The 12,095-nt window shown below is 60.1% G+C and overlaps 1 protein-coding gene across 1 annotated transcript in view; it reads left to right on the top strand.

Moving 5' to 3' along the window:
- UROC1 (urocanate hydratase 1) overlaps positions 1 to 12,095 on the top strand; it is a 30,820-nt gene that overhangs the window by 9,322 nt on the left and 9,403 nt on the right. The window contains exons 7-16 of the mRNA XM_007465261.1: positions 2,418 to 2,484; positions 2,567 to 2,710; positions 3,705 to 3,793; positions 5,586 to 5,648; positions 5,980 to 6,159; positions 6,802 to 6,899; positions 7,065 to 7,137; positions 8,126 to 8,247; positions 8,635 to 8,705; positions 11,611 to 11,709. Of these exons, the coding sequence (XP_007465323.1) occupies positions 2,418 to 2,484; positions 2,567 to 2,710; positions 3,705 to 3,793; positions 5,586 to 5,648; positions 5,980 to 6,159; positions 6,802 to 6,899; positions 7,065 to 7,137; positions 8,126 to 8,247; positions 8,635 to 8,705; positions 11,611 to 11,709 (1,006 nt within the window). The remainder of the gene's footprint in view (positions 1 to 2,417; positions 2,485 to 2,566; positions 2,711 to 3,704; positions 3,794 to 5,585; positions 5,649 to 5,979; positions 6,160 to 6,801; positions 6,900 to 7,064; positions 7,138 to 8,125; positions 8,248 to 8,634; positions 8,706 to 11,610; positions 11,710 to 12,095) is intronic.

Genomic DNA, 12,095 nt, shown 5'->3' with positions numbered 1-12,095 from the left:
TCCCGTGCGTGTGCGGACGCTCGGCGGGGGTGACTCGACAGCCAGGGACCACGCCCTCTGCACCTGTCCCCTCCTGGGGGTTCGGGCTGACTTGCTGGGTTTCACCGGCAGTGCTCGCTTGCGCTGTTATTTATTTAGCTCACTTGCCACCTGATTTGGGTTGTTCCCAGTGTTCCGGGAATGTAAAGAATGCGACAGGACAGCCCTGATCTGCACGTGTTTGTGGGTCTCTGGGAGCGGTGCGCTGGCATCGTAACCACGTAAAGTGTGAGAGCAAGTCTGCCGCGCCGGGGGCCAACCCGCTGGGCCTCAGGCTGAGATCCTATGAATGATTGTAATCATGGTCGCTGCCACTTGTTCTAGGATTTACAGAAGCCTCTGAGCTAGGGGCCCTTATTAACCCATTTTGTGGAGGAAGAAACTGAGGCTCAGAAACCCAATTACCTTTTTCCTTCGTCATAAGTAGTTACAGTTATTATATAATAAGTTGCTGTTACTATTATTTATTATGAGGCCTGACGACCTCTTCTGTACCAGTGGGAGCAGAGGGATAGTCGGTGTCTGGTCGGCGTCCTGAATGTGGCCATGGACCAGCCCCTGTGCTGCTGTCCTGCAAGCTCAGGAGAGAAGTTTAAAGGGGCAGAGCTGCAGAGTCAGACCTGGTCTGGCTGCCCCTGAGTGCTGACCCCAGGCAGCACTCTTTGACCAAAGAGAAGATGCAAATCACCATAGAGGTGGGAAGGGGTTACCTGGATAAGGAATCTGAGAACCGCTGACCAGGGCAAAGCCTTTTCACTGTCAGGCTGACAAAAGTGGAACTGGTCCTCTCCGTGGTGGGGGGGTACATGGGGGAACAGGCAGCCACAGGCTGGGGTGTCAAGGTCTATACGGCAAGGCTGGGGGCGCGGGAGGGCCACATCCAGTGACTGCAGTCAAAGCCGCAAATGGAGACAACTCGGACCCCAGGATTTTACCCCCAAGACTGAATCTCAGGAGCAGCAGCAGTGGATCAGGTGCGACAAGGGATGGAATCAGAAGGACTCGGAATCGCTTCCCAGCCCTGCCGCGTGTCCCTGGGCCACCTGGGAACTCGGATCCTATCTGTAAAGGCGCCATGGGTGGCAGCCACCAGGGAGCACGCCCTGCGGCGGGGTCTGATGCTTTCACCCGCCTCCCTGGTAGATGTCTATGATATCAGCATGATTCTCTTACATCCTGTCATATTCACACAAGCTTGCAAGGCAGAGGTCATGACTCCCCGTTTTTTGGAGGAGGAAGCAGAGGTTCTACATGGTCCAGTGCTTTGTCCCAGTTATGGGACAGGCTTGGCATTCCGATCTGCGAGAATCAGGATCCACCCTGATCCAGAGGAGAGAAGGTCCAGAAAGTGGCTGGGGGACAGCAGCCTCGAGGATCTCCTGACCTCGGTGGTCCTCAGGGAAGAGTAAATCTAAGGCAACAGCAAAATTTCCCATCATATTGCCAGAAACTCAAATGTTGGATAATTATCATATGATGCAAACAGGAGTGCTTGTGCCCTGCTGGTGACAGTCACTCTGGAATGTGATGCTGTCTATTAGTACTTTAAACGTTTGCACTGATGCCCCGGCACCCCGTTCCTGGATTCTACCCCGGAGGGCACGGCAGGGCCAGGGAGGTCGCTTACCGCAGCCTTGTCCTGTGGCCCAGCCAAGCCACCCGGCTGACCAACAGGGAGAGGGGACATCCTGTGACCTCTGATGGGATTGACTGTGGAGCCACGAAAGGTCTGCGGATGCTGACATGGAAAGGCCCGTACAGGCCTTGTGTCTGGGGGAAACACAGCTCCAGAAACAGTGCCTACAGAACAAGGCCATTTATGTAAATAGCAGTGACCGCTCACACAAAACTAACGCCGTTCGCTGGACTCTGCCCTGCGTGCCGCACCCGAGTCTCAGGTGTCCCCTGACGGGTGGCAGAGCTCCCCTCCCCGGCCCCGGTGACGGTGTCTGGACGTCCCGGGACCGGAATCCCGCAGACTGTCTGGATTCGGGGTGTTGCCGGGAGGCCGCGGCCCTTTCCGCTCTGTGTTGCCCCGGCCCCGGGTCTCCTCCTGCAGGAGCGGCTCAGCTCCCCCAGGTTTGGCCACCACGGGACGGCGTGGGGACTCATCCTCGCCTGGAGGTGCTGCGCCGTGTCAGCTCTTGTCCACATGGCTAAATGTTCCCCGGTGATTTGACTACAGTTGTTTGGAGAATGAAATCTGTCTGTGAAAGGTCTGAGTGGGACCAGAAATGGGGGCTGTGGCCTTTTCTATAGCTTTCTTTTGTCTCTGAAGGAGAAGGTAGTGCTGCACTTGGGGTGATGACAGTGCGTTTCAGGCCATGTGAAGAGGGGCGCCAGGCACCGGCTCACCCCGCTTCCCCCTCCGTGGGCAGGTACGGCCAGATGACGGCGGGCAGTTACTGCTACATTGGTCCCCAAGGCATCGTCCATGGCACAGTGGTGAGAGACGGGCCACGCCTGCCCACGGGCCTGGGGGTGGACAGGCTGGCGTGGATCGTGAACCCGAGTCCTCACCCTGCAGCTCACCGTGCTGAATGCCGGGCGGCGGTACCTGGGCGTCCAGGACCTGGCCGGGAAGGTCTTTGTCACCTCCGGGCTCGGCGGGATGAGTGGGGCTCAGGCCAAAGCCGCCGTCATCGTGGGGTGTGTCGGCGTGATTGCAGAGGTGAGCTGGCGGGAGCGTCTCCCCGCCCCCCTCCAGAGCCCCCCCACCCCCGCCTGCCCCCTCTTCTCTCGCCCTCACCCCCCAAGCCTCCCAGCCTGGGTCCCCAGGGCAGCGAACGCCCCTGCCTTCCAAGTGCCCATCACCTGCCAGGGCTAGTGCCTGCCTACACTCTGCCGTGAAACCGCCACCCTGAGGCCTGGCTTCCCTTGCCCTGGGTCCCTGGAGTACAGCCTGTGAATAAGTGAGCCAGGTTCCCCCATATCGGACAGAGCGGTCGGTCGGTCAGTCGGTGGGTGGAGAGCTGGGGAGAGCGCAGGAGCCTTCCCTCTGGCTCTGAGTTCCTCCGGCGGGAAGAGGGGAAGGGAGCGGAAGAGGAGGGGCGGCCGTGAGGAAAGCATGGGGGCACGCACCCGTGGGATCTGCGCTTGGCCGATAGTAAGCCTGTGGACACGCACAGGTGTACTTGTTAGGAGCCCACTTGGCTGCAGGTGACAGAAAACCCAAGGAGAGCAGCTTACACAAAGAGGGTTTTATTTTTCTCACGTAACCAGCAGGGCTGGCATTGGCTCAGCAGCTCAATGTCAGGGGCAACGCCTCTAGATTCTCTCGGGCTTCCCTTGTGCACACACCAGTGGCTGCCCCGGCCCCAGCCATCCCATCTACATTCAAGGCAGGGCAAAGGAGAAGTGCCAGCTATGCTGACTCTATTTTAGCGGGAAAATAATGCCTTAGAAACTCCTCTTTTTTCTTCATCAGTCAGTATGGGATCAAACGGATGTTCTTATCCGCCAGGGAGGCTGGAAGCGGTGGGAGGGCAGTTGTGATTAGGTAGGATGTGATTCATCCCCTGGGGCCCAGCACAGCGTCACCCTGAGTGAAATCCAGGTTTGCTGATGCAAGGCAGGAGGGGGAGTAAGTACTGACAGCAGCTCGTAGGGTCTGCCTGGCCCTGTTGGGAAAGGGGGTGATCTACACCCGTGCCTCGTGGTCCCAGGTGGATGGGGCGGCCCTCATGAAACGCCACAAGCAAGGCTGGCTGATGGAAGTGACCGACAGCTTGGACCGCTGCATTGAAAGACTCAGGTAGAGTGTCCGGCTCGGGGGGAGACCGGGCTGGGACCTTCGAAGTTTCTCTGCTCGCTGGTCCCTTCCGCGAGCGTGGGGGAAGCCCGTGTGCATCCGTGGGGCCCATACACGTGGTCTAACAGACTTCAGTAGTTTTCTCGGTGACACTGACGCTCGACCACAGTTTTGCAAAGAGCATGTCCTGCGTTTCTCCCCGTGGTGCCTCAGTGTCCAGCCCAGAGCCTGGCACACAGTAGGTGCTGCTTGGATCTGCTCAACCCCTGGGAGGTGGAGCTTCTCCTCAACAGGACCCCGTCAGGTTCTGCAAGGCCCGTCCTCCTCCCCATGGGGGCCACTGCTGGTCCTGTGGCGCTGGGCCCCTCCCGGCTGCGTGCTGTCTCCTCAGCTATCTCAGTGGGGATGGGGCAGGGCTGCCCTGGAGACCGCTGATCAGGTGCCCTGTTTGAAGCATCCTCTCAACGAATTTGCTCTGCAGAACTGAGCCCCATGTGGGGAGTTCGCCTCTGCACAGGGGGCTCCACCTGCTGCAATTAGACTCGCCCAAGGTCTCCGGGGGGCTTATGTAAAAATGTTCAAAGACACACAGAGTGGGAGAAATATTCCCATTACCAAGACTGCATACTTTTTGGACATAGATCTTTGCAATCTGGCAGAAAACTCTCCACTAATCACAGGAGAAGTTCCAGCCTCCTAGTGTGGCATGAAGGGTTTCTCCTGATCTGGCTTCGGTCCTGTGGGTGCATCTGGAGCACACGTGCCCGCTCGCACACCCGCACACACACGCTCGCGACCAGTGTGGCATTTCTGTCATCTCTAAATGTCCCGCTTCCATATGCCGGCTCCCTCTTGTCACACAAAGTTTGGGTCCTTAATCCCGCGGTCACACGCATGAACACACACAGTCCAAATCAGGGTAACAAATGCCGTAAGCAGCCGTCTGGTCACATTTCTGCTCCCTGAGCTGCGGAGATGCAGAGATGGCAATGGCGACCCTCCCATGTCTGTGGGGTTTTCATGTATTCAGGTCTGTTTCCCCCCAATATGCTTTCATTTTTTGTCCTTTTATTTTTCCAAATAATGTTTATTTATTTATTATTATTATTATTATCTTGGCTGCATCGGGCCTTTGTTGCAGCAAGTGGGGGCTACTCTTCGTAGCGGGGCGCGGGCTTCTCATTGCAGTGGCTTTTCTCGTTGGCGGAGCACGGGCTCTAGGCGCGCAGGCTTCAGTAATTGTGGCTCGTGGGCTCAGTAGTTGTGGCTCGCGGGCTCTAGAGCACAGGCTCAGTAGTTGTGGTGCACGGGCTTAGCTGCTCCGCGGCATGTGGGATCTTCCCGGCCAGGGCTCGAACCCCTGTCACCCGCACTGGCAGGCGGATTCTTAACCACTGTGCCACCAGGGAAGTCCCGCAAATAATGTTTAGAGTCATCTTTCGTGACACCTGCAACTTAAGGGTAGCCTTGAGTGAGTTCTACAAAGATCCCTGTTAGAGTCCTCGCAGCAACAGCCCTAATTCTACTAATCGAATTCTACACCTTGGGGCGGGGAGGGATTGTCACCTTTGCCAGCCAGCCCTCCCGAGGGCATTCAAGTCTGCTGTTCCCCTCAGGCCTGGGTCCTCAAAAGACGTACCTCATGGGTCCCTGCATCTCAGGCCTGCGCTCACACGAGGTGCTTTGGGTGCCTCCTGGGCCTTCTGCATCCCCACCAGCTTGGGGCCTGTGTGTTGGGGGTGGGTAGCCGTGGGCAGGTGTGATGGGCCATCTGTCCTGCCCCTGCCCCTTCCAGGGAAGCGAGGAAGAGGAAGGAGGCCCTCAGCCTTGGTTACCATGGCAACGTGGTGGATCTTTGGTGAGTGGGGGGAGTTGGCAGCCTTGGGGACACCAGGTGAGCCCCCCCAGCCAAGGTCCCGGGCCAGGTGCTCCCGGGACACAAGGCTTCCAGTGTCAGCTTGAGGCTCTGCTCCCGACCTTCATGGCCCGGGTCCTAGCCGGGCTCACGGCAGCCTTTGCCCAGCCAGGCAGCCCTCCCACCAGGGATCTTTCCAGAGGGAAAGCAGGATGAGCCTCCATGCCTGACGACTGGGCGTGTGGGCTGGGAAACGCTGCGTGCCCCCCTGGCTGGACCCTGAGCTCGGGCCCCGGCACTGGCTGCCCTGCCCTGACCACCTGAGTCTCCCCAGGGAGCGCCTGGTCCGTGAACTGGACATGACGGGGGAGCTTTTGGTGGACCTGGGGTCAGACCAGACGTCCTGCCACAACCCGTTCAACGGTGGCTACTACCCCGTTCAGCTGGGCTTCGCAGAGGCCCAGAGCCTCATGGCCTCCGACCCTGCTGCCTTCAAAGCCCTGGTCCAGGAAAGGTGATGCAGTTCCCAGGGCTGCTCGGGGGAGGGATGGGGGCACACATGGCCTGCAGGAGCTTCGGACTGGGAGGCTCTGGCCTCTGCCCAGTTCTCCAGGGGCAGCTGTGTGGCCTCGGGCAAGACCCTTAACGTCTCTGGGCCTCTGTCTCTTCCTCTGTCACACGGGGTCATGGGCTCCCTGGTCTGTGGGTATGCTGGGAACAGACTGGGGTGACATTTGCAAAACACTGGGGCCAGCTTCCAGCACGTGTGAGTGCTGAGCAGGTGCTGGTGGAGGGGAGCCTGAGGCACTTCTGCAAGAGGCAGTTGCTTATTCAGCACTGAGTCTGGTCCTGGCGGCGCCGGGCTGGCTGGCTGACGACCCGACCCATAGGCGCTAGTTTAGGGGCTGCCTGCAGGGTTCTGAAGGGTAGGGGAACCTGAGGAGCCGGCAGGGACCGGGGGCTTCCAGGAAGGAGGTGCTGGGGGAGGAGCCAGCAGGGGGTGGAGCCAGGAGGGGTGGGGTCAGCTGGGGTGGAGCCAGGAGGGGTGGGGTCAGCTGGGGGAAGAGTCAGCAGGGAGGTGGGGCTCGTGGGGTTCGGCTGCGGTGACAGCCCTGGCGGGCGGTGCTGAGCTGACCACTGACCGCACCTCTCGCAGCCTGAGGAGGCACGTCTCGGCCATCAACAGGCTGGCCCAGGAGAACTTTTTCTTTTGGGACTATGGCAACGCCTTCCTCCTGGAGGCCCAGAGAGCAGGTGAGAGAGAAGGGAGGGGGGGGGTCCCCGCTCTGCAGGCCTCGTGGGCGGGGCAGTGTGGCCCGCGGGTCGGCTCCACGTGTCCCTTCTGGAAGCTGGCCCTGCCAGGGCCTTGGTCTCGCCGGGCCTGGGTTTCTCCAGGTGATGCTGGGTCTCTGCGCACAGGGGCTGACGTGGGGAAGACGGGCGCCAACAGGACGGAGTTCCGCTACCCGTCGTACGTCCAGCACATTATGGGGTGAGTGATGGGCCCTTCCAGTGTCTGTCCTAGACATGCAGGTCTGAAGATCTCCTCTCCCCGCTGCTCAGGCCACGTGCTGAGGCCTACATTCGGCCCCAAGTGGTCACGGCACCGGGTCACGGGCTTTCCACCCCAAAATGCAGGGGGAAAGGCGCTGAAAACGAGAGACCCTGTGCAGGGCCTCAGGGAGAGAACAGGATCCGCCACACCCGAGCCACGAGTGGGCGGCGGAGGGCCTGATCCCTGCAGCCTGTGTGCTTTCCTGGCCACGTGGGCCGGAACAAGCAGGGACCAGGGAGCGGCCGGAGGGAGAAGACAGGGTGGATGGAGGTCGGGCCTGAGCCGCTGGGGTCTGGTGGGGTGGGCAGCAGCCCCGGATCTGCACCGGAGGGGGCCCCCGGGGGGGAAGAGAGGCCCGCGTCCTTCTGAGGTTCATTGTGGGAGGGGAGGGGCCAGAGTTGGGCCAGGGCCACTGGGGTGTCCCCAGGGGGCAGTGGGCGCGGGAGCCCAGGGAGGCCGCTGTGTTCCTCTGCCGGGAGGCCCCTCGGAGGGTCAGCCCAGTTACAGCAGATCTGGCTTTAACTTTGCTGTTTGTCCCAATATTTAGTTGCAGTTGCCTGGTTTTCAGGTTGTGTCTCCAACAGCGATTTAAGGAATTTCTGCTTGTCTGTGTCCCAGCTCCCTGCTCCTGCAGCCAGAGATGGTACAGCTCTGAGAGGGGAGCTGGGGGAAAGGACACCGAGGGGACAGAGGGGGCTGGGGGAAGTTACCGTCCAGTTCGTGGCTTAGGGGCTTCCGGCAGCAGTTGTGGACACTGACGCCCACTCACTACACAGGCCCCCACGAACCACCCGCCTGGCGCACAGCCCTCACCTCCTCAGTTCCGGAGCATCTGCGGCCTCGCCGACCATGGACCATGGTGACCCCAGTCAGGGGGTGCAGCCAGCCCGGAAGCCCCCAGGTGACGAGGCTTTTGCCCTTGCAGGGACATATTCTCCCAGGGATTTGGGCCTTTCCGCTGGGTGTGCACATCCGGGGACCCGCAGGACCTGGTGGTCACGGATCAGCTGGCCACGTCAGTGCTGGAGGAGGCCATTGCTGGTGGAGGTGAGACTGTTGGTTGGAGATGCTGGCGCACAGGTGACCCCCAGAGGCTCCGATAGACACCTGCCTGGCGGTGCTGGGCAGCCTGGACACATGGTCCCCTGCCGGTCCCCGGCCTGGCCCCATGGGCACAGGGTACATCCTTGGGTGGTGCCTGTTGATGGTGTTCTGGCTCCCTGTAGCCGCCCCTGTGTCCATCTGCGCCATTCCCTCATGTCCGGGCCCCTCTGCGTCTCCGTGTCACAGCTGCTCCAGGCCATCTGTGGGTCCATCTGTGGACACAAACAGGTGCCTCTGCCCTGCAGCCTTTGCGAGGGAGGGTCTGTGCCACCCCCCACCATGGGGCAGGGGCTCCCGGTGCCTGTGACACCCTTTCCCCTCTCCCTGCAGTGAATCCGGCTGTGGAGCAGCAGTACGTGGACAACATCCGCTGGATCCGGGAGGCCTCCCAGCACCGGCTGGTGAGGACTCAGCCTGGCGGGGTTAGGGTGGGCAGCTGGACTGTGCCCGGGGTGAGGTGCTGCTTGCCACCTGGGCCAATTAGTTGATGTCCCCACTGGCCACCTCACCCAGGGGCCACTGGACAGAGAAGCCCAGGACCTTTCAGAAGGGGGCCTGGGCTCCGGGGCAGCAACCAGGGTCAGGCAGGTCTTTCCTCCCCTCACTGCCCTGCTGGGCCCCGGAGCCAGGTCTCCCGGCTTCTCTGCTGTGTGACCTGGGGTGAGTGGCTTGGCCTCTCTGAGCCTCCCGTCCTATCTGCACGGTGGAGATGCTGGAGGCGGCGCGTGCCCCCTGGCTGTGGTGTGGGGCTTGGAGCAGGCCCTCTGACGCTCTGCGGGGTCAGGGCTGGGGGGACGGGCGTTTCTGTGACTGAGCGTGATCACCAATCGGATGACTCGAGGTGGGGACTGGTTTACACGGACCTGTCAGAAGGGTGTCTCTGAGGAGCTGACTTGTGGATTCAGGTCTAAGTGGGGTTGGGGGTTGGGGGTTGGGTGGGGGGAGCGACAGTGGGGGAAGCAAAGGGGTCACAGCCAGTGCACAGGCCTGAGGAGACAGACAGCTGGATGCACCAGGGTAAAGTGAGACGTGGGCGTGTGGGTCACAGGCCTTTGACCACAGACCCTGGTGGCCGGACGCCGCCGCCACGGCTGCACCAGTGGGTCCTTGGCCTGGGCTTCAGCCAGGCCTCCCCTGAGCTCTGAGCCCCCTCTCCTGGGCTTCCTGATCCAGCCCTGTCCACCCAGGCTGCCGCCGCCTCCTGGCCCAGCAGTCACAAATGCATTTCTCCACAAAACCCTTCATGCCAACTACCTGGAGCCTGAGATGCCACGGCCGTCGCTGTTGGACTTGGGGGCCTGGGCCTGGGAGGGTGGGGCAAGAGGTGGAGATGGGGGGCCAGTCCAGGGAGGCCCGGAGAGGAGGGGCACGACCACCAAGAAGGGGCCGGCAGGGTTGAGGGGCTGAGGGCGTGTGGGTGGCCAGCTGGACGCCACCTCGAGCCTGCGAGCAGGACCCTGTCTTTGTGTTTGAGTTAAAGTTCCTTGGACATTGTGTCTTTCCCCCTTGTTTCAGGTTGCCCTCCCCCCTCCCTCCATCCCTCCCCCCCCACTCCCTCCCTCTCTCGTCTCTCATGAAAGTTGGTGATCACAGAAGGTTGTCCTTTTAACATTTTAATTGTTTCTTTTAATGTACACTCTCGACAAAGCTGGCAATCCTGTGTCAGTTCCTCCCATTTTCTGTTTCTGGATCCAGGAAATCTGAAAGGCTGCCATGCTGGTTTATGGTACAGTTTTTCCAAAAAGGATTTGGGGCAGCTGGCGCAAATAAAGCTCCCTCCATCCCTCCCCCCCCTCTCCCTCCCTCTCTCGTCTCTCATGAAAGTTGGTGATCACAGAAGGTTGTCCTTTTAACATTTTAATTGTTTCTTTTAATGTACACTCTCGACAAAGCTGGCAATCCTGTGTCAGTTCCTCCCATTTTCTGTTTCTGGATCCAGGAAATCTGAAAGGCTGCCATGCTGGTTTATGGTACAGTTTTTCCAAAAAGGATTTGGGGCAGCTGGCGCAAATAAAGTAAGGCCTTTGGGCGGAAAGCGGGAGGCCGAGGAAGCCACAGGCTGACTGAGAGGCTGGCATGCGCGGGCCTCCAGTGGACGCCCCTCCCCCGCTCCCGCTTCACCCCATCCCTGGGCGGCTGAGGGAGACACCTGCACCCGCTTTGGAGAGTCCAGGGTTTCTCAGTCTCGGCACTGCTGACATTTGGGGCCGGATGAATTTTTTTTGATTGTGGTAAATATACATAACATAAAATTTACCATTCGAACAATTTTGAAGGTACAACTCAGTGGCATTAAGCTCATACACGCTGTTGTACGACCATCACCACCGTCATCTCCAGAACTTTCTCATCTTCCCCAGCTGAAACTCTGTCCCCGTCAGACACTAACTCCCTCTCCCCTCCCCTCTCCTTCTGTGTCTGGCTCATTTCAGTGAGCACAGTGTCCTCAAGGTTCATCCACGTTGTCACATGTCAGGATTTCCTTCCTTGTTAAGGTGAATCATGTTCCCTGTGTGTATGGACCGCACCTTGTCTATCCATCCCCAGCCATGGGCCCTGGGCTGCTTCCCGCTCTTGGCTCCTGTGAATGAGGCTGCTGTGAACACGGGCGCTAATACGTCTTCGAGCGCCTGGGGGCTGCACATTCTTGGTCACGGGGACCATCGCCTAGCAGCGTCCCTACCCATGCCAGCAGCACCCAAATGTCCACAGTCATCCCCAGATGTCGCCCGGCTGAGAGCCACTGTGCTAACGATGACTGCTGTGCTAGCAGTAACAACGCTAACATGAACGATCGTTCATTTTCGGGAGCCTTTGTTTCCCGCAGTGACTGCCCCCCAGCTCCAAAGGGGCTGCATCCTGGTGGCGGTGCTCAGGGGCTCAGCCTCCCCGGCCCGTTTCCTCACCTGTGGAACGGGGCCTGTGATGAGCACAGTAGCATCTTCCTCACAGACTCACTAAGGAGATTCTGGGTGCCAAGCCGGAGCAAGGCAGACACGTCAGAACCGCCTTGTGGGGTGCTGAGGTTACTCTGGTGGGAAGGGTCGAGCGGGATGACGCCCACAGGAGGTGATATCCCCGGAGACAGGCGAATCAGGGTCCCGGAGGCCCCTGGGGGTTAACCCTGCGGGGATGGGTCAGGAGGGACATCTGGGGGCCCAGACTGCACGTGGGCACGCGGGGCAGGACGTGAGTGCTGGACTCTAGAGCCGCCTCTTGCCTCCCTGGGGGCGGCCGTCTGACTGCTGGTGGACGTGTCTCCCGAGCATCCCCCGCGTCCGTCAGCTCTCACCCTTCTCTCCCCAGGTGGTGGGCTCCCAGGCCAGGATCCTGTACTCGGACCAGAAAGGCCGTGTGGCCATCGCCGTGGCCTTCAACCAAGCCATCGCCCGTGGGAAGATCAAGGTGGGCTGTCCTGTGCTTGGGTGGGGCTCCCCCGCCTCCACACCAGGCCAGCCTAGGCCCGGGAGGGAGGAGGCCCATCCTCAAACCCAGGCTCTGACGACTCGGTCCCTGCTGTGTGACTTTGGGCAGTCAGGGGCCCTCTCTGAACCTCTTATCAGAAAAGAGGCTCCCGTAACCTCACAACGTGGCTTTCCCACGAGTGTTTCATGTGGCTTTGTTAAATCGTCCCTTTAAAACCATGACAACCTTCCCTGCTTTTCCCCATTTCCCTCCTGGTCAGCCCTGCCCACCTCGCTAGGTGCACGTGCACTTCCTACTATGGTGCTGCAGTGCTGGCAGGGCAGAGTCAGCGTCTTAGTCCTTCCTCTCTCCCTCCTTCCCTCCCC

This window comes from Lipotes vexillifer, unplaced genomic scaffold (assembly GCF_000442215.2).
Source record: "Lipotes vexillifer unplaced genomic scaffold, Lipotes_vexillifer_v1.1 scaffold1115, whole genome shotgun sequence".
Lineage (NCBI taxonomy): Eukaryota > Metazoa > Chordata > Mammalia > Artiodactyla > Lipotidae > Lipotes > Lipotes vexillifer.
The sequence above is the reverse complement of the archived record's forward strand: the minus strand, read 5'-3'. Positions and strand labels throughout refer to the sequence as shown.